General features: G+C 50.7%; 2 protein-coding genes across 2 annotated transcripts; one reads left to right on the forward strand and one right to left on the reverse strand.

Moving 5' to 3' along the window:
* The first annotated feature begins 183 nt into the window (after positions 1-183).
* TGME49_265220 (co-chaperone GrpE protein) lies at positions 184-5028 on the forward strand. Its single transcript, XM_002368610.2, has 5 exons — positions 184-1146; positions 1637-1768; positions 2218-2472; positions 2996-3058; positions 3534-5028. The coding sequence occupies exons 1-5, from the start codon at positions 661-663 to the stop codon at positions 3639-3641; spliced, it is 1044 nt and encodes a 347-aa protein (XP_002368651.1). The 5' UTR covers positions 184-660; the 3' UTR covers positions 3642-5028.
* A 385-nt stretch (positions 5029-5413) lies between these two features.
* Positions 5414-15102, reverse strand: TGME49_265205 (WD domain, G-beta repeat-containing protein; the record flags this gene model as incomplete). Its single annotated transcript, XM_018781394.1, has 13 exons — positions 5414-6904; positions 7658-7838; positions 8108-8237; positions 8968-9209; positions 9653-9980; positions 10425-10725; positions 11114-11381; positions 11848-12028; positions 12398-12568; positions 12846-13052; positions 13446-13662; positions 13958-14186; positions 14729-15102. 13 exons carry the CDS (start codon positions 15100-15102, stop codon positions 5414-5416), a joined length of 4320 nt encoding a protein of 1439 aa, XP_018636307.1.
* Positions 15103-19731: the final 4629 nt, after the last annotated feature.

A 19731-nucleotide genomic window follows, 5' to 3' on the forward strand; every position in this document is an offset into this window, starting at 1 on the left:
GTGAAGCGTTCAGAGCGCCCGCGAAGTTGTCGCTTCTGCTGCGCATTTTTTCTCTGCAGCGTGCATGTAGATTCGCGGCTCGAAGCCCCCCCACTGGCCCTGTGAAGCCACGGCATGGCGCGCGAATCATCAGGAAGCTGCAGCCAAGGAGAAAGACTTTCCTTTCTGCGAGCGCCGAGTTTTCCACAGTGGACGATCCTCTTTTCCACGTGTAGAGAAGTCGTCTCTTTTTTCTGCACTTGTGGGGCTCTCGCAAGACTGCACAGCTGCCTCGGTCGGGCGAAAGAAGAGAAGCGCGCTTCTTCTTTCTTCTTTTCTTTTGCAGATGAAAAAAGTCTCCTCGATTTTGACTGTGAGAAGAAGCTGGTTTCTCGGATTTGCGGCCTCGTGACGCCAGCGTGTCTCCGTCTCTCGGCGTCCTCAGTCCACGACCTTGACAAAGGCGAATCAAGTCGTTTCCTCCCTCCCTTGGGGCAAGCGAATTGCGCGTTCCGTCGATTCTCCGACTTCTGACGTCGCCCCCAACGCAGCGGTGGCGAAACGCGTGGTCTTCTCCTCCCGCTTTAGTTCTCTTCTTTTTCTCCCTATCGAAAGACGAACCGGGTCGCACAGCTGTCCCTTCTGTCGGGCTCCGCGCGTTGTCTCTCCGCCTCACGCACCATGTCTCTCTCGTGTGCTTCTTCTTCTCTTTCGCGGGGCGCGCGTGGCGTCCAAACTCGCCTGTCTGCTGTCCGCCGAAGAGGCGAATGCTTTTCGTCTTTCTCTTCTCTGGAGAGAGCAGCGCGTCTCGCGAGACAGACCCAGAGGTTTTCTTCCTCGCCGTCTCTCTGCCTCTCTTCTGCTTCTCATGAGCACCTCTGCGCCGCTCTCTGCTCCCCGTCGGCTTTCCGCGCCTCTCTGGGCTCCACGGTCGCCGCGCCCTTCTCGCCCCTCGCCCTGGCGGCCCGCGCCCTCTCGACCGCCTCGGCGGGGCCGTCAAACGCCGCGCCCGAAAGCGGTGGTGTCTCCGAAGGAGACAGCAGCAGAGGTGGCGCTTCAGTCGAGAGGATGGAAGACGAAGAAGGAAGCGGCGAACGAAGAAAGAGGAGTCCAGCAGAGAGCGCAGACCGCGAGCAACCGGAGAATGAAGAAGGCGAGATGGAAACGGTGAGGACGAGGGACGCCGAAGTGTCTGGAGGAAAGCAGAAAGGAGGAAAGGCAGTGAACGACGAGGAGGAGGAGGCGAGTAAAAAGCGCGCGAGTGCTGAAGAAAGAGAGACAGGAAACGAAGGGGATAGTAAGGGAAGACGAGGAGGGGGAGGCAGGCGGAAAAGAGTGAAGAAGGGTCAGGACAGGGAGAAATCTGAAGAAGCAAGTCTGGGGAGAAGGTGGAAGAAGGAAGGGAGAAGACTTCCGAAGGAGGAGAAGAGCGGGGAGACAGAAGAAGATCGGAGAAAGACAGAGAAATGCGACCAGACCAAGGAGGGGAGAGAGAAGCCTGTGAAGGCGAGGAATCCGCTGAGACACCGCCATGCGCCAGAAGAGCTGCAGCTTCTCAATCTCCGACGACACCAACAGGTTCGTCTCGCCATCTGCCCAGCTTCGTTTTCCTGCTTGTATTGTGAAGCGACCTGTCTGTTTTCTTGCACTTTTTCAGGCTCTGGAAGACAAGTACCGCCAGTGCGTGGAGGAAGTCGAGAGCCTGAAGAAGAAAAATCGCGAGCTCCAAGACAAGGCCCTCCGCGCCTTTGCCGACATGGAGAATGCCCGCATGCGCCACCAAAAAGAGGTATACAGAGACGCGTCTCATCAACGCACCTTGTGGTTCTGTCGAACTTCATCTGTGTCTCCCCGTTTCCCTGACTGCAGAATGGCGTCCCAACTGGATTCGAGACACCTCAAAAGAGACCTTATACGAGTTATCTGAGTGCAGGTGCAGAGACCCCCGTTGTGTCTAGGCAGCTTGTCTGCAAAATCGGTTGGGATTTCGACGACGCACATTTATACACAATGTACCCCTATATTCAATCATATATACGCAGAAACATACTTCTGTATTTACATATATGCAATAATATATATATATATGTACGTACATAAAAATAATCAGATATTTGCGGATATATATATATATATATATATTTGTATATATTTGTATGAACAGATTTATAGAGTAGAGAACTGGGCATGTGGGTGTGAATATTTTGTGTGCGTAGCATTTCGTTTCCTGTGTTTCAGATGGCGTCGCTGAAAGACTACGCGGTGTCGGATTTTGCCAAGGCGATGTTGGAGGTGGCAGACGCCATGGCCTACGCAACCAATTCTCTGAAAGAGGCAGTGCAGACCGACGCTCTCATCGGACCGGAAGAAAACGGGGATTTAGATGTCGCAACTTTGAAAGCTCGACTGCAGCAGATTTACGACGGCGTCAAACTGACGGAGAATCTTCTGCACAAAACTCTCGACCGATTCGGCGTCGAACAGTACAATCCTGTAAACGTCGTCTCTTCTGTAGCCAGTCTTCGTTGTCTGCTCCTGCTTCTTGCTTCTTGTCCTGGGGTCGGCTTGTCCCCGCGTCGTTGCAGTTGTCTTCTTTGCCGAGCCACTGCTCACTGTCCGCGCATCTTCGTCCAGTTTCTGCACAGCTCTCACAGATACACACACAATTCGAAGGGCACAGATGTATTTATCTGTGTATATTCGTAAACGCATGCACGCAGATACGTATATTCCTTCATGTCTGTACACGCAGACACTTGCGTGTAAAACACTTCACATGTATGCATATCTATACACTTATAGACGTCTATCTGTCTCTATCTCTACCTCTATGAAGCATGCATGTATTAGGTGCAAATCGGAGGGAAGGCAGATGCGAGAACCGGGAGAGGGGAGAGCACATGCTGTAGTAAGTTAAAGAGTGTTGACCCGCGTTTCCGAGTTTGGAAACCTACGAGACAGGGCGCGATGGTGTTGTCGCAAATGAAATCCACTTTTCTTTTCCGGTGTCTCACAGGAAGGCGAGAAATTCAACCCGGCATTGCACGAAGCGCTTTTCGAGCTGGAGCACCCGGAAAAGGTAAACAGTGTTCGCGAAGGCAATCTTTACACTTGTTCCCACTTTAAGAAGACAGAAAGCCTCTCGAAGACTCCTCTTCCTTGGCGCGGCGTTGCTCTGCCTTTCTGGAGTCCGACGAAAGGAAAGAGCCAACGGACGCCGGAAGAAGTGCGTTCGTTTCTTTCGTGTCTCTCGTTTCTCGTGTCTTCTCGTACAGCTAAGTGGGAGGCATGCAGATTCGTAAACGCAGTCAGGTAGGATGTACACGCTTGCAAGGACGTACACCGGCAGCGTACACTTTTCCTGTTCCTTCTGTTAGCATACTGGTGCACATTTATACGTCCTCATATATATATATATATATATATGTATATTGTATGCGTTTGTATGGTTTGTTTAGATACAAATATACATATATGTATATGCATACACACATAAATTATACGGATGTCTACGTGTGAATGAATACGAGTGTGCGTTGATTTCTTTTCTTTAGGCTAAGGGAGAAGTGGCGCAAGTGATTCAGAGAGGCTACAAAATCAAGGAACGTGTGCTGAGAGCTGCGAAGGTGGGGGTATCAAAGGGCGCCCCTAACTCTGCGTGAAAGGAGATAATTTGATTTCGTCACATGTCTCCCGTCAAAGGAGGAATCAAGTAGACGAGATGTATGGTGAACCGAGAGCCAAGCAACCTTGCGTTTTTTCTTTCGCGTGCTCAGCCGACTTCTTCTCGCATCTCTCTCTCCCGGTTTCTCTCTCAACAGAGTGCGGTGCAAATAGCGAGAGAGACACCCGTTTTGCGCCGTGCAGGGGACTCCGGGCAGACATCGTCGCCAGTGTAGTGTCGCAGCTGCGATGTCTCCCCAGCGAAAGAAGCTCAGGCTTCGCGTCACTGCAGTAGAATAACTGTCGTGCCGCCTCAAGTTCACAACACAGAGCGTGCGGCGCTACGGAGTCCCCGCCACGCGACATTGAGAGAAGCGGTTTTTCAGGCGCGGGAGGAATTCGGGGGTGGAGAGAGGCACTTCGCTTTCTCGTGTTTCTTTCCTCGAGTTCTGCACGCCTCCCTCACACAGTTTCCCGGCTCTCCAGTCTGAATTTCTGTCGAATTCGTTTCGCTTCAGTGCCAATTATGAGAACCCGACGCGCCGGATGTTTCGTTTCCGGAGCGAACAAGAAGCACTGCAGCAAATCACCGAGAGGGTGTAGCGGTACACGTTTGCAGACAGGGGGCTGGCACGCGTTCGGCTGTCGACCGCGACAGTTATTCCACCACTTACGTTGACTTCGCCGTTGACCGCGCATGCACTGAACTCACCCCGGACGTAGGTTGCGTCGGCATTTGCTGGAGTTTCGTGTAGAAGGATAGAATAGCAAGCTCAACCGGTGGGGAAGAGCTGTTGTACGCCCTGCAAGCGAGTGTGTGGCATCTGTCTCTGGTTGTCACTTCTACCGAAGTTTCCTCTCCGGAAAATAGCGTACGACAGAGAGGAAACTGACGTGGAGAGGACCGAGGACGAACGGGTGTCTCCTTGCCTCAGTCCGGGGACCGTTTGAAACGAGGGCGCGTGGAGAGCGCGAGGAGGCGACTTGGGCTTTTTTGAAAAGTCGCCTTTGTGCGGGTTTTCTGTATTTTTCATTCTACGCAAGGTACGAAGCTCGACCGTCGTGTTGGAGGGCATGCAAGAAACGTTCCCGTGGATTCCTTTCCCCATGTCCTTCTCTTTTTCCAGTTTAGAGTGCCCCACACTTCCGTATCTCATTCACATCCTCGATGCTGAGGCTTGCCCGTCCAATGTTCTTTCCGCGATTCTTCCGTGTTCCTCTTTGAAAAACTTTGCGAGGAACATCAAAGGTCTCCATAAGGATAAAAGGCTGGTCGCGTGCCCGCTGTCAGCAGGGCTGCCGCGTTGCATTCTGGAAACTTGTCGTCGCGTTCGGTCAACCGCCCGGGGAGGTTTTCGGTCGAACTCCACAATTCTAGACTTCCTCTTCAAACGCTAATGATGGCACAGGCACGCGAGACACTCCTCGCAAAGCAAACTGGCATTTTTGCCTCACCAAATGGACGGTTTAGTGTCATCTCGTTCCAGATTTATGGGAGCGAAATGCATCCCCGTAATTCTGTTCGAGGAAATCAAGAGAGCCTAGGCAAGCTGACACAGAGCCGTTGGCGCTGGAGGTGTTGCCAGAGCGAAATCGAAATAGCAAAAATGCGAGAGCAATCACGAGCTGCGTTGGGTAGTGGAGGTAAAAAGAAAAAATAGGGTGGAAACGAAAAGCGTCCGGCAGGCGTTTTGGACGTCTGTCATCACTGTCACATGAGACAAATCGCGTTTCCTCCGACAAAAGACTTGAGCGAGGCTTCCCGCGCCTTTCACTCTATCTCTTCCAGTTCGTCACCACGTTCCTCTTTCGAGTACTCGTCCCCTTCTTCCGTCTCCTCTGGTCTGGCGTTTTGGACTTCGACATGGTCAGACACCTCCGGCTGCTGCTCCTCATCCGTGCACGCCGACTCTCGGCAGTCTCCGTATCTTTCCTTCAGGTCGAGTTCTTCCGGTTCTCTCCGGTTCTGCATTTCTGCCTCGTCTGCTTTGTCTCCCATCTCTTCTCCCGCTTCCCCAGTTTCTGCTCGATTGATTTCTGCAACTCCCATCTCGACCGGTGCGAATTCGTTTGTCTCTTCTTCCTGTCCCTGCACGTCAAGGGTAAGGCTAGGAGATGCCAAGCCCGCCACGTCGTTTCTCTCGTTCGACTTCTCAGTTTTCGCTGAGAGCCTCTGTGTATTAGGAGGAGTTGCATGCCCCGTCTTTGCGTCTTCAGAGCTGGAAGTATTTGTCGCCTGTCTGAAGGGCTTTTGTGCAATGTGTCTGTCGCTCCCTGCTGGCTTTTTGGGGACCGCCTGAGAGTTGTTCGGGATTTTGGCTTCTTCGGTCTTCGAGGCACGCCGTGGTAGGCGACTCGCCGGTTTTTGGAACCGGCTGCCTTTCTGATTTAACTTGTGTTGGAGGGTGTCGATTTGCGCGGTCAAGACCTCGATTTGCTTTCTCTGCGTTTCGACGGTTTTCGCGAGTTCCTCATGGGTATTCAGGGGGGTTTTGCGTGGCAACTCGGGACCGCTGTCTTTCTCCACCTTCTTTCGGGAATTCAAACTGTTTTGGGAGGCACCTTGGACCCGGGATTCTTGTCGCTCCAAGCGGAGCAGGTTGACTTCCCTCCGGAGGTCGTTTATTTCACAAATCAATGACGCGTTCTCTTGCATAATTTTGATGTTGTCTTGGCGGTGAACTTCCGAGTCCTTGGCGAGACGGCGCTTGAGAGACTCGACCGACTTCTCCAAATAGTCCCGCTGTCGGTTCTGCTCCTTCAGAATGTCAAAATCCACGTCGTCCTTCGCGAGTTCGTTGGTGATGTACTTTCGGTACAGACGCGTGATCGCGTCCTTCAGTTTCTTCGGGTCCTGAATGTGTTGCACGCACTCGTACAAGTCGTTCTTCATGCGTTTCATCTGGTTCTCCGCTGTAGCAAGCTGCTGCCGTCGGTCCACGATTTCGTCCTGCAGTGCACGTTGTTTCAACTTCAGCTGGCCTAACTCCAGACTCGATAACTTGTTCTGGCGGTGGTAGTCCACGAGCTCTGCGTCCATCGCCTGGATCTGCCGCTGCATGTCCGCAATCGTTTTGTCCTTTGGATCGATCATCGCCTTCAACTCGCGAATCTTGTGGCCCAACACAAACTTAAACTTCTCCAGTTCCTGATTCTGCTTTTTCAACTCGTACACGCGCTGCTCCTTGTCGCCTATCGTCCGGTCGCGCTCCTGAATCTCCTTCAGCACCATCTCCCGGTCTGTCAACAGCTTGTCGATATCCTGGTGTAGAGCACAGTTTTAAGATGGCAAATGCTGTACACGTGAACCCAACTGAACACCAAGCCATAGCATGTAACAAGACTAACGAGGGTCTCGTCAGATCCTCCCTGGCACAACGCTGTGGAGGTAAACGTAGCGGGCATTCCTCTAACAACTGGAAAGAGCAGACTAAAACTAGGTGCTGGAACAAGGAGAAAGTCTGTTGTACGTCATCCTCACACTGCCAAGACTACTGTAGTGGTAAAGCATAGCCTCCGCCGCCGTCACATGCAAACGGCTGCTGCATCATGACAGTCCAGAGGTAGGGGAGGCACACCACAGTCCAAATACCCCATAGAGGTTGAGAGAGACGAGTATTTTTCGACAAATAGCCCGATGTTTGCGTCGAGCTGAGGAACTAAGCAAAGGTCAGTCGACAGTGAAGGTAAGGAACAACTTTTGAAGGCTCTCAATTGTTTCCTACCTGAAAGAAAACGTGGAAAACCCGCCGGATCTCTACATTTCCGCGAAGCTTGCGATACACTACAGCGACCCCGAGAGGTTTGTAAACCTATCCTGATATTGTCTCATTTGCCCGGATGTCTACGTTGGGGAAAAGGTGCTCGAGATGGAACGAACGCAACTGCAAAAATGCGCGGGATTCCATTCCTCAAAGCTGATTGATGCGCAGTGAATTGCTTTCAAGGAATCCCACAAACGTCTGTGAAGGTGCCGGTTCTCTCGCCTATTCTTGGATGTCTGGTATTGGCTTACGGTTCGGTATCTCTGCGACGCTTCCTCTTTATGTTTCAATTCTTCCTTGAGAAGCTCCGCTTGCTCCTTCAGATCTTCGTGGCGTTTTCGGTGGATGCCCGTCTGTCCACGCAGACGAACTTTTTCTGCGTTTTCCTGGGCGAGTTTCTCTTCGTACGCCTCTTTCAGCTCCTCAATTTCTCTGTAGTTTGAAGGTCAACGAAAGAAAAACATGAGGACACACAAATTTACCCATATCCGGCCGAATCGTAAACGCGCCTTAGCTACTTGTTTTAGGCAGAAACGTAGATCTGTAGTTTCTCCTGAACCGTTCTGAATGCGCACGTTGACCTTTGCCGCCTTCAGCTTCCGGCCGAGCACGCTCAAGTTTTCAGCCAGACGAAGTCTTCATTTTCGAGGCATATGCGTGTGGAATAAGGATCTAAACGCGAACAGCTGACACATTCGTACCTGTCGGCATCTTCCTCAATTTGCCTCAGCAGCTCTTGATGAGTTTTGAAGGCCAGTTCCTGCTGTTCGCGGAGACTCGCGAGTTCGTCACGTGAGGCTTTCTTGGAGGACTCGAACTCCACCGTCATCTCTATAAAGACGAAACAGTTCCCGAGAACGCGCACACGTTTAGAGCGGCCAAACAACCACAAGGGAAACTGTAATCAAACACCGTCGAAACAACAACACTGGTGGCGAAGGGCAATTAGCGTCGTTCCCTTTCCTCAGCGTACGGGTTGTACAGACGGAACTTGAAGCCGGAAGCGATAAACTGGCAGAGAAGAAACACACAGCAGCACTAATTCACGCAGAAAGCGAGAACGGAATCATTTTGTGACCGTGCTTGTAATTCTCGGTTTGCGCAAACGACTCACGAATCGGTGAGTGTACCCTAAGTGTGCACCCCCGACGAAGAGTCACATGGAGGTAACGAGTAAACGCCACTGAAGAAAACTGGGATTTCTGTCCTTCTTGGGAGAACACCAGTAGAAAGGGATTTTTGGAAAGCGTTCAACACAAACACATCGCGCCCGAGTTGTTGGGGCAATCGTGTCTTTGCTCTACGTCTGTATGTGGAACGGAGTGTATTTGAAAGCCGCAGTACCCGAAGTTATGGCACTATGGTAGGTGGTGCGTGTGTCTAGAACACCTCCTGAAACCTTCGCAAGACTGCAGATTTTTCTGATAGAAAAATGGACCGTCTTTGTTTTAACATCCGTCTGCCTCCTCTGGGGTGGGCAGCAGACGCTGTTACATCACCTAAAAACTGAATCCTGGTGCTGACTTTTGAGAGCGGTAAGAGAAAGAGGAAAACGGCTTACGGGCAAGCTTGGCGGAGAACTCGTCTGTGACTTGTTTGAGGCGCGCTTCCCACTCGGCATTATCGCGTTCTCGCTCGCTTTGCACTTTGTGGTACCTTGCGACTTCGATTGTCATTTTATTTTGGAAATTCGTCTCCATCTGCTGAACGGTCGCTGCGTGCTTGTCTTCACGGGCGCGCTCCTGGTCAATGAACTCCTGCTCTTGCTCTTGCTTCTCTTCACGGAGTATGTCGTACTTCTTCCTGGAAAAAATCAAAATGAAGCTCGTGTGAGTCTCGCAGAGCAGCTAGACGTTGAGTACTAGAAGCGGGTTCCACGGCAGACTACACCGGGCACGCACGCAACACCTCCAGTGGGTTTCAAAAACAGATAGCTTTTCAACCTTCAGAGGCATTTGAATTGGCGAGTGCCCCAGACAGGTTACGAAGGAGTGGTATTCACTACCCGACGAGCGCCACACCGAATCCAGAAACAAGGGACGATGTCACAACAGAGAAAATCCCTGTCACGCGAAAAGACAATCAACAGATTCTGGCGTCAGAACCATTCAAACACACCCAGGAGTTTGAGAGATGTGGTAGCGAATAAAACAGAAACCGAGGACTGCTCCTCGACTCCCCGTTTCTCAGTACAGTCCCTTATCTGGACTCCGCTCTACAGACACGTGTCACGTCCGGTGTCTGACCTTTCCAGCTCGAGTTCGTGGTTGTAGCGTTCCTCGAGTTGCAGCAGTTGCTCTTTGTGTTGCGTTTCTCGATTACGGAGTTGGAAGTCCATTTGATTCGTCAGATCCTCAACTTGGCGCTCGAGCTCAGTCATTTGGGCTTTGCGTTCACGTACTTGAGTGCGCGTCACAAGAACTTCGTCTGTGTAGACCGTGCTCGCGGTCAATTCTTCTTCGTCGTCGACTGCCTTCTCTTTGTCCACAATTGCGCAAATGCAAAGTGTGCCGTCCATTCCGCACGAAATCACAAAGCTTCCGTCCTTGGAAACACAAATTCGCTGAACAGGTCCTGAAACAGGCCCACAGGCAGCAGCAACGGTGGACACAGAAAAAACTCATTTCGAAACGCACCCAAGTACGGACTGACGTGCGCGAGGCCTTGGTGTCGGAGTGGTCACGGCAGTTCTGGAAAGAACGAAAGAACGCGTAACGAATCCGGACGTCTAATCTTACTTTTTACAGTCATCCGTTGCAGCGGGGCCACTGGTGAGGCAAAGGATATAAGCATAAACGCGTCTCGTCTAGCGTTTCTGCCACGGTACATGCACGTGAGATCTTCGCCCCAGTGAAACTTCTCGTTTTCCGCCAGGGTAAACGTGGCTATGGAACTCAGAAGACGGGACTCGTGTCACGGAAAAGAGATGTGTTTCGTCATTTTCTCTGCCGTGTCGGCAACGGACAGAGAGAGACCCGAAGCCGCCGAACTCCGATTTAGGCATGAATCTCGGCGTACCACCATGGCATGGATATCGAAGATATTCTCCTGTAAGTGGAAAGGCATAACTTCGGAGCTGTCCAGGTGCTCCAGCGTCTGCTGTTCCAGCGAACAGCGCTCGGGTCGTTCTTGGCAACGCGAGAGAAGACAAGGTGCTCCCGGCATCGTACGTGTTCACCAACTGAGAATTCGAAACCTCCTTCAAAGAGTTGTCCGATCCTACAACAAATACAGTATTGAAGTTCTCCTCGTCACCACGATACACGACGGCGCTACTGAAGTTTATGCCTTTGTATACCCAGTCAGAGAGGCGGAGGCCCTCCTGCGAAAACAGACCACACGAAGGCAAAAATTAATCCTGGGTCACGGAAATTCCTTTGGCGCGGCTCTCAACAAATGCTTTCCTGCCGAGAACTATCCATTCCTTTGGAACATGATTCCATCGGTTGTTCAGGGTCCACAAATCGTGAACGCTGTTTCCCTTTTGCCCCTGAAGGGTCCTCAGTGTGATAACAATCTCAGAGAAACACTGGTGCTTCTGCAACCACCCAGACCTTACATACGTACACTCAAAATAGGCAGGTAGATAAGGCGTGTAACGTCTAGACGCTTAGTGGAAGGGCGCCCGTGGAATTCTAGAAATTGACCGCATGCACTGATCTGGATAAGCAGTCATGGCTGCCATGGTTGTGGCGTTGCTTCTTCACCTTTATGATCGAAAACTCGTAGACAGCTCCGTCCATGCCTGTGGAGACGAGAATGGAGTCGTCAGGCGACCAACAGAGTGACCGCACTTTCGAGTTATGACCTCGCAACGTAACTACAGAGCGGCACGTATACGTCTCGTAGACTTGAATCAAGTTGGAATGAACGGCGGCAAAGAGGTGGCCTCCATTTGAGAAGCGGCATTCACGGCAGCCTTTGATGACGAACTCTCTCATAGTGGTTAGGTCGTCGAGCAATAAGTTCATGAACCTGATCAGAAAAGGGCGGAAACCGTTCAACTGGCTTTTTAAAAAGGCGTTTGTTGGGAAGCATTTACTCCGACCTGGACTGCTGGTTTAGATCTTGAACGCCTTTGTTTACCGAATCCAAAGTTCTATTGTGTCGACACGGTTTCGAGGACATTCAGTCTATCAGTGAGTCTTCCTGTTGACAATAAGAGTCAGAGGGCTCAGTAGAAAAACTTTCACGCATCTTTTGCTGGCCTCATACTCCTTTCTCTCCTCGACACTTGTTACTTCGTGCCCACGCAATGCGTGCGACTTGAGTGATAGATGTGGGCCTGGGTAGAGAGGCAAGGATATCCATGTAAGCACTTTTAAACACGCTTCCAATGTCATCAACAGCCGTCCATGCAAGCTTTCCTCCCATGTAGGTGTCCCTGTTTACGAAAGTATCAATGTCCATTCTGTCTGATTGAGTTCGGACGTGGCCATACCGGAGTTTATCAGAAAACCCTGCGAGAATGTGGAAGCCAGATGGGTGAAATGCGACGCTGTACACCTCTTCGGAGTAGCACTTGCAGAGCTCCATCGTGTTTTCGATAAAATTCCACACTCGGATCGATTTGTCTTCTCCGCACGTGACAATCAGCGGCTTTAGCTCACAGACATCCAATCCTGGGAGAAAACCCGACATTTGCTGAAAACTGGGTGTGGAAAACTTCTTGTCTTGGCATGGACGGCAACAGAAAACGAAGCGACATTCGCCGGAACGATCTGAACATTCGAGGCTAAAGCGAAATCCATGTTGAGATCGCGAACACGGGGTTCCTCGCAGCTTCTTTCAGGCAACGGGGGAAAATTGAACATCGGTTTTCGATGCGTGTGGGTCCTCTTTGTGTCATGGCACCATCATTCTGCTTATCTCAGAGGACGCCGCTGCTGAATTTTGTGAGTGGCCGTCTTCGTGGGAGAAAATTCAACAGTTTCGTTTTCCTCCCAGATGCGTGCAATCGACAATCCGTAGCAACGCCCTCGACGCCTTACCGAGAATGGGACCCTTGTGGAACGGCGTGTGAAGGTATGTGAGCCCTTGGCTCTCATCGCCGCCCTTTTTTCTCGGGAACTTGGTGGACATTTGGAACAGTTGGGAATTTGAGAGGCATACACAAAGTGAGTCTTCATGCGGCGAGAGAGAGATACTCGTCACTCGAACACCTATGTGCATCAGAGAAAGACAGGCTGTCTGCCAACCCAAACGTTTTTCAGTCATTTAGACTAACTCCCGTACAAGTATTGGAAACAGCAGCATCGCCCTGCTTCCGAACCGCCGTAGCAAAGTACGTTTCGGGAAAGTTGTGCCCTGCCTCTACAGTTCAACTCAGGTGTCGGTATGGAGAAGCAAAAAGCCTTTCTGCCTCTCGTTGCAGGGATATCACCTTTGTCTGGAGGCACGGAGTCATGTTTAATTATTCAGAGAGAAGGCAAGCGTTACCTGGGTTCTGGCGTTCGACTCTCAGTTCCATCAATGCTTTGTACTGGTCATCGTCGGTCTTTTCATACATGTGCAGCGTGGCATCTTCGCCCCCGCAAATGAATCCCCTGCTGGTTGCAACGATACAGAGAACTGAACGCGTGGAGCCCGGTGCACACGTCAGGGAGCCTTTGAAGTCTCCTCCATTGTCGAAAAGAACCAGTTCACCTGCAGACACGCGGTAGATATTACTTATACACCAACGCTGTAGTTATATTAAGTCCGTTCTTTGACATCCTTTGAGCAAGAGGGCCAGCCACATTCGGCGAGACGCTCGAGACCGTGGTGATGAACAAACTATCAACCACTGTCACAAAGGTCGTTCGTGTCCGCCACAAACGGTAGATTGTTCTGCCGGAGTCTTCGCAATGGGGACTGTGAAGTGGATATGACTATACGTATCCATATGTATATACACATATATACGCATGAGTTTGTTGCATTCAAAGGCTTGAAGATGTAAGACGTTTTCATTTGCTTTTGTTAATATATATACATATATATCTCTGATGCGCATCTGGTGAGTGTGGTACTACTCTGCACGAACGCCTGCTAGAGTACCTGCTTCCGTGCCGGCTACGATGTTTCCGTCGGCCAGCCAAGCATGGCATGAATAGCCTTGCCCTTCTCGCTTCAGTAGGTGGTTCTGTATTGGGCGGAAACTCCCTTCCTGGACCTTCATCAAACGACTCACTCCGTCGCCAATCATGCAAACCACGTTTGAGTCGAGTGGATTGAAAGAGCAGTCGCAATAACGGATTTGTGAAGGGTTATTAAACTGCATGGCATAAGAGAAAAGAAGCAAACACTTGCTAATCCCGTTTGTTTTAATTTATTTTCTTACCGGGTTACCTCACAAGGGTTATGCAACTGCGCACCCAATTCATGTCGGTCGTATGGGAAGAACCACTTCAGGTAAAACCAGAGCGTTGCTCAGCGTGTGATGTACTACCACGGACATTGCGAAGTCGTATAAATTACCCACATCATCCATGTTTTAAAACCAGTATGGCTACCTTAACGCATCCACGTGGTACTGCCCAATAGAAAGGCATGACCACGTTTCCAATTACCTTGTAGGAGGCGACGACTTTCGGTTTCTCCCACGCCCAGTATACAAGACACCAGTCAGGTGGGCCTCCAAGGGCTAATAGCATTTTGGTGTCGGTAGAAAATGCAAGGCTGACAAAGTTGTTGGAGAGGCAGTCGACGAAAGCTAACGACTTCTTTCTCTTATTTGTCAATAAATCGTGAATCGTCACCAAGGCTCTCTGCGCGCACCTCTCGCCGACTGCCAAGAACCTGAAAACGCACAATACAATTGAATGATTCCTTCCATAAAAAGACTCTGGTCAAGAAAGATGCTCAGGCGAATGCTTCGATGGCCTGCTTTTCTTGTAAAAGAAGTTCAGGCGCCCACGGGCAAACCACAGAAGTACGAGCTGGCATTGTTCACATTATGACCAGCATGTACCGGAGAAAGCAATTCGCATGTTGACAACGACGGCAAATATCAGGTGCCTTTCTTTCCTCAGTTGCTTCTGAAGAGTTCATGGTGGGTACCAATATAAGCGTTTGCAGCTACGATTCCACTTTGTAGGAGTTCCCAGAGGAATTCTCTGTTTGCGCCTTTACAGTGTAAAACAGGAGGAATATTTCAAGAAGTACTGCAGGTGGTCCTAGTTGACATTAAGACAACCAAAATGGTCTGGGTACATGACAACGCTTGAGCAGCCGATTCAGGCGACATGGATAAGAGAGAGGACACTGCGTCATGGGAACGTGTTCAATTTCTAAAGTGACGTCTCTTGTAGGTGTGGTTCCTTGAGATCATGCTACCGTACCGCCTATTCGGGCTCATCGCTAGACAGGTGCAACCTAAGGATTCGTCAGATCCAGGGAAGAACTTCTGCGTTCTCGTTTCAGTGGAGTAAAGGACAACGTGGTGACCAGCTGGATAGGCAACTACCGCTTGTTCAACGAAATGGACAGCATTCTTGACCTCTGCAGTTGCGCCGAAGATGTGACGATACACCAAACTGACGGCTTGTGGCCCGGTGTTCGCCTCTTCTTCAACCTCTTTGCCGTGGCCAGAAGAAACGGCTGTACCACCGTTCGTTGTTTGTGCTCCGGGTGGATCTGAGGACGCCGGAGGTGACCGTGACGTCTGTGAGGCGTCGTCCGACCGGTTGTAACTCGTTGCTCGGCCTTTTTCCATGGCGAGTACCACCGAAGCAAAAGTTAAGCGTGTATGAGGAAGCAATTCAGGTGCCTGCTCTTTTGAAGTGGTGCTTCTGGCTCTAGAAACGCGTACGATACGCTTGCGTTAGCCAACAGGAACTGCAAGGACGGTCGGTTGTAGTAACATGGGTTACTCGAATCGCCAGGAGGCGGCGCGAAAAGTTGAGGCACTAGCACTAACGAAGTGGGATATTTTCATGAGCTGCTCGAGGTGGGAAAGGAAAATGGTAAGGCTCTGCATTTTGCTAGAGCGGCATTGCAGTGTTACTCAGACATACACACGAGGACTGGTCTTTCAAGTCCCTGGCGTCCTTGCGCCACTTTCTTCGAGGCTAACACCACACCAATATCAGTTGTTGCCGTCAACGCGTCCGAGAGTTACAACTTCATCTTGAAGACTCTAACCGTTCCCAAAAGCCTGTTTCAAACAGCCTCAATTTTGGGGCGTGGAGCGGTCGGAATCCGTAAGAATCATAGATTGAAATTGAGGAAGAAGTGGAAAAACAATGGGGGTGTGATACGCTTTGAATCAGAATGGTGAAATTCTCAACAGCATGGCACGGGATGTGTTCGCCGAAGTCAGGCTGCGTTTTCCACGAGACGATTTCGTCGGCATGTTCAACCTCTCAAGCATGCAGACTCCCGGCAAATTACTGCCGACTGAAGCCGGCAGAAACGTCTCTGATGTTTTGTTCTTGGCAGTAAAAGACAATCCTTCTTCCTGGCGCTGACGACAACATCGAAGCCCTGAACCAAACGAACCAATGTAGAGGAACAGCTCGCACAAGCAGTTTCACCAAAGATTTCGTTTCGACATCCGGCAAGTGACTCCCTAGAGAACGTTGGCTTATAGTGGCCGGGTACGGAAGCTGAACATCGCTGTTCCACCCAGCTGACACAAGTTGGAAGCAACTGTGAAAACGTATACGTGAAGCAGAGAGGGGCGTGCGAGCCAGTGCATGCATATTCTATTTCCAACACTGGGGTACCAACTGTTGCAGTCACCACTTGATTTCGGGACCCAAGTGTTCCTTCGTCAAGCCAGCTTTCTTTGTGAAACAACGCTCCACACTCTGCGTACAAGCGAAACTCCACCCTTCCTTCATCTCGCATCCTCTGTTTAACACCTTCCGCGCCTAATCGGTAACTCCTTTGTCCCCACACATGGGATCGGCCTATCGGGCCCCCCTGCCCCACCCAAAGTGCAGTCGAATTTGTGTGCGAAACGGGAACAAGGTTCTTAACCTGACCTGTAGATTCATAGCAAGACCGGTCTTGATGCAAATACGTACACCATCGTTTTTTGCGAGTCGCTTTTCGATGTTTAGGTTAGTGCAAAAGCGTGTCATTTCGACGACTCAGCCTGATAGTCAACGCTGCCAGATGGAAACCGAGGACCAACGGACAACGCAAAATGTTTGTCTTGGGTTATTTCACTTCCGTGGGTGGCGGATGCAGGAATAAAAAGTGTGTTTGTAGATGCTTTTTTCAGAACAGTAAGTTTGTGCCACTCACCCAGCTGGGGCACTCGCCTGCCAGGATTCCCTATAAAGCATTCCGAAGGGAAATGCAAGTTCCAGGAAAGGAACGTCTTTAGGCCCAGCGAATTTCTGGAAGATGAAGACACGCTTGAAAATCTCCACGGTCATGTCATTCGCAGATTCGTGCCAGTGAGGAACATGAAGGAGGACTGGCATTTTTGAAAAGTGACCAACGGCTCTACAAATTTGCTACGCAGACATGTGTAACGTGCTCTAGCAAGTGTGACACCTCATGTAAAATGCCACGCCACCGCAAGCAAATGGTGACATTACTAGAGTGTCTGATGTGTGAAAAACTCGACATGAGCACCGTCCTCCACTACGATCGTGTTTCGGCATCGATGCAATTGCGAGTTGTAGTCTGCGCTGGTGAGCATCTTCGTTGACTACCCATGGCCGCATTCGGTTTGTTATCACCGGGACTTCACAACGGTTGACCCAGCAGGGCACAGTTATACCCAGAAAGTGAGTTAGAAAAGGATGCCTTACCTCGGCTGTTCAAGCACACTATCTGTGCCTCGTGTTTTGGCGGCTGCTAGAGACAGTGTTTAGAGTAGAAAAAAAACTACTAGCCCTCCATTTTGTCCATTCCGTCTGCGTATTGGTCAAAGCAATGCTTTGTAACTGCAAGAATGTCTGTTCTTTGCGAACAGTGCGAGATCTCATCCTTGAGAAGAGTTGATTGGTGGTTCACCGTCTGGTGAGCCTCGAGAGGCAAGAGATGCTGAAGGCGGTTCTACGGTTTCTCGAACAGCGAACTCGCCAGATATTTTGCGCAAAGGCGCCCGCCCTTTAAGTCTGCACTCACTCGCAGGTTACTTGCCGTTTGCCGAGTTGGCATGTACTGACAACTGTTAGCGTGGAACCTTATTGTAATTCGGAGAGAAGCGTGTAAATGAGTCCGGAACGCTTGAGAATCTTCTTTATTCTTTGGTGCGGATTGATGTCGCGTTTTCGTCGTAGAGGAACATCGCAAGCATGCAATTCCCTCGTCTTCCGCCGCCGATTTTCGAAGTTCGACGACTTCTGTTAGTTTGTGCTAAAAAAGGGATGGGGAATTCCTGTTGAACTCCTGATTCCGTTTTGCGATTTCCCGTTCATCCTTGGATTGCGGTAAAGGGAATCGATAAATTGTGGTATATTTCAAGGCGTGTGCGCGCTCTCCTCCAAGGGCTATGCAGTAGTCTCCGTGAGAGTGTTTGCTTTCTAAACAGTCTGCGTAACCAGCCGTTTTCCGACTCTGTTTCGCCTTGTTTACCGTACCGTCTTCCGCTGCGTGCTGTGTCCATATTGTTGCACAGCATGTAACCGTTGGAGTGTTCACGTGGCGTGGACCTGGTGTCAAAAAGCGGGTCTTTGTCTAATGCCGACAGTGCTTATCGAAGCAGTTCCTCATACATCCTGATGCATTTTGGCTTTCTTTTACATTCCGTATCTATTCAGTACGGAAATTATCCGAGCTCTAAGCGCCTGTGCCACTTGACCACGGGTGGAAGGCAGGACTCCACTCTGTCGTGACGGCCTTCTCCGGCCGTTCCACAGCGTTCGTTCCTCTCATCTCTCGCAGTGAGATATCTCCATTGGTTCTTGGCTTTTGTGTGTTGGTTCGAATTCCTTTCCTACGTGGATGTACTGCTGCCAGCTTCCAAGCAGCTCGGAGCAGACACTGTGGCGCCGCCCCCGGCACCCTCCAAGGCGGCACTGAGAACCCGGCTTCTTGCACATCAGTGATCGCTGCAGCCGGTGTTTGTTCAGTGCCGACATGGGATGGTTTCGTTTGTCTCGTCAGTGCAGCAAGGGGAAGTCCGGATCTTGACAGTATGCGCCGCTTTTCCCCTACCCGAGGGGAGTGTCGCCATCCTGTGCAAAGTTCAGGGACTGAGCACCATGACCCTGTGTCTGATGATTTTCCTGTTTTACGTGGTGTGCGGCGGCCTGCTGCTGCCTGTGTGCATGCACGTATTTCACCCCAATCCACGGGAACTGAACCACGAGCTGATGCACTTTGATGTGAACCACAGTGTCGTGGCGGCGACTCTCTCGTACTTCGACCGCTATATCGTGTGGCTTCTGATCTAGAGGGGAATCATGGCGTTACTGAACATTCTTCTGTCGATGAGCTTCGGGGAATTCGGTTCAAATACTGCCACTCCGGCACATATGCTGTCGACTCGCAGTCGGCTGGCCGGGTCGGTTGTGCAAAAGTTGGTTTTCCAATCTTACGAGGCTCCTTGAGGACCTCTGTTCATGTCAATGCAATTTGTGGTTGAAGCGTTGTGGTTCAATCACCGTGTGGTTGTGCTTTTCGCGGCTGCTGACCATTTCGCCACTGAACGAGGCGAGATCTCACAGGGACTGCGTTATCTTGAAATGACAGCGCATGTGAGTGCAAGAATTCCATGTGCGATATAATTTTATGTGCCAGATCAGTCTTAAGAAGCGTGTCTCTGCGCTTGAAAACACGGGCGAATTGCCACTGTGCATGAACAAACACAATCCCTTAAGTGTCGAGGGATCATCCACACTTGTGTCCACCTTGTTCAGCTCAGAAGTTTCATTTATTCTCAGCGGACTCACCTTTGCGTACTGCTGTGCCGAGTGAACAGAAGTGGGTAGGCGATTGCTCGCGTTCGATGCTCTGGTGAGCACTGACAAACTGTACGATATACAAAGCAAAAGCTTGTAATGCGCTTCCGATAACTTTTCGTGTGATGCACGGGTGCCATCTCCCTCCACCGTCTCCAGCGCAGGCAAACAACTCTGGAGGAGTGCGTGGTTGTTTTCACCTTGGTGGTGTTGTGTAAACGAACCCCCACACAGCAGGAGCCGATGCAGGAAAACCTGGACGAAATGAAAACACGGTGTTTCCTGGCGCTCAGCAGATGCTGTTTTTTATCCAACTTTAAGCAACGCTCCGGAAGATTTCGAAGGCCCACTCTGTGAGCCGCCCCTCGCCAAGGGTGGCCAGCATGTTTGCTTTGGGGCTCGTGGGACAAGTGTACCTGTTGAACCTTACGTTGTGCGTTTGTTGAAATCTCGAAGGACCGTTGGTCTGTGCATATTTC

Source organism: Toxoplasma gondii, chromosome IX (genome assembly GCF_000006565.2).
Source record: "Toxoplasma gondii ME49 chromosome IX, whole genome shotgun sequence".
NCBI lineage: Eukaryota > Apicomplexa > Conoidasida > Eucoccidiorida > Sarcocystidae > Toxoplasma > Toxoplasma gondii.

Excerpts from the sequence above, each read along its gene's own strand:
- TGME49_265220 (XM_002368610.2), top strand. The coding sequence starts at position 661 with ATGTCTCTCTCGTGTGCTTCTTCTTCTCTTTCGCGGGGCGCGCGTGGC. Across the intron at positions 1,147-1,636 it reads AAGAAGGCGAGATGGAAACG|GCTCTGGAAGACAAGTACCG; the intron begins GTGAGGACGAGG and ends GCACTTTTTCAG. Across the intron at positions 2,473-2,995 it reads GCGTCGAACAGTACAATCCT|GAAGGCGAGAAATTCAACCC; the intron begins GTAAACGTCGTC and ends GGTGTCTCACAG.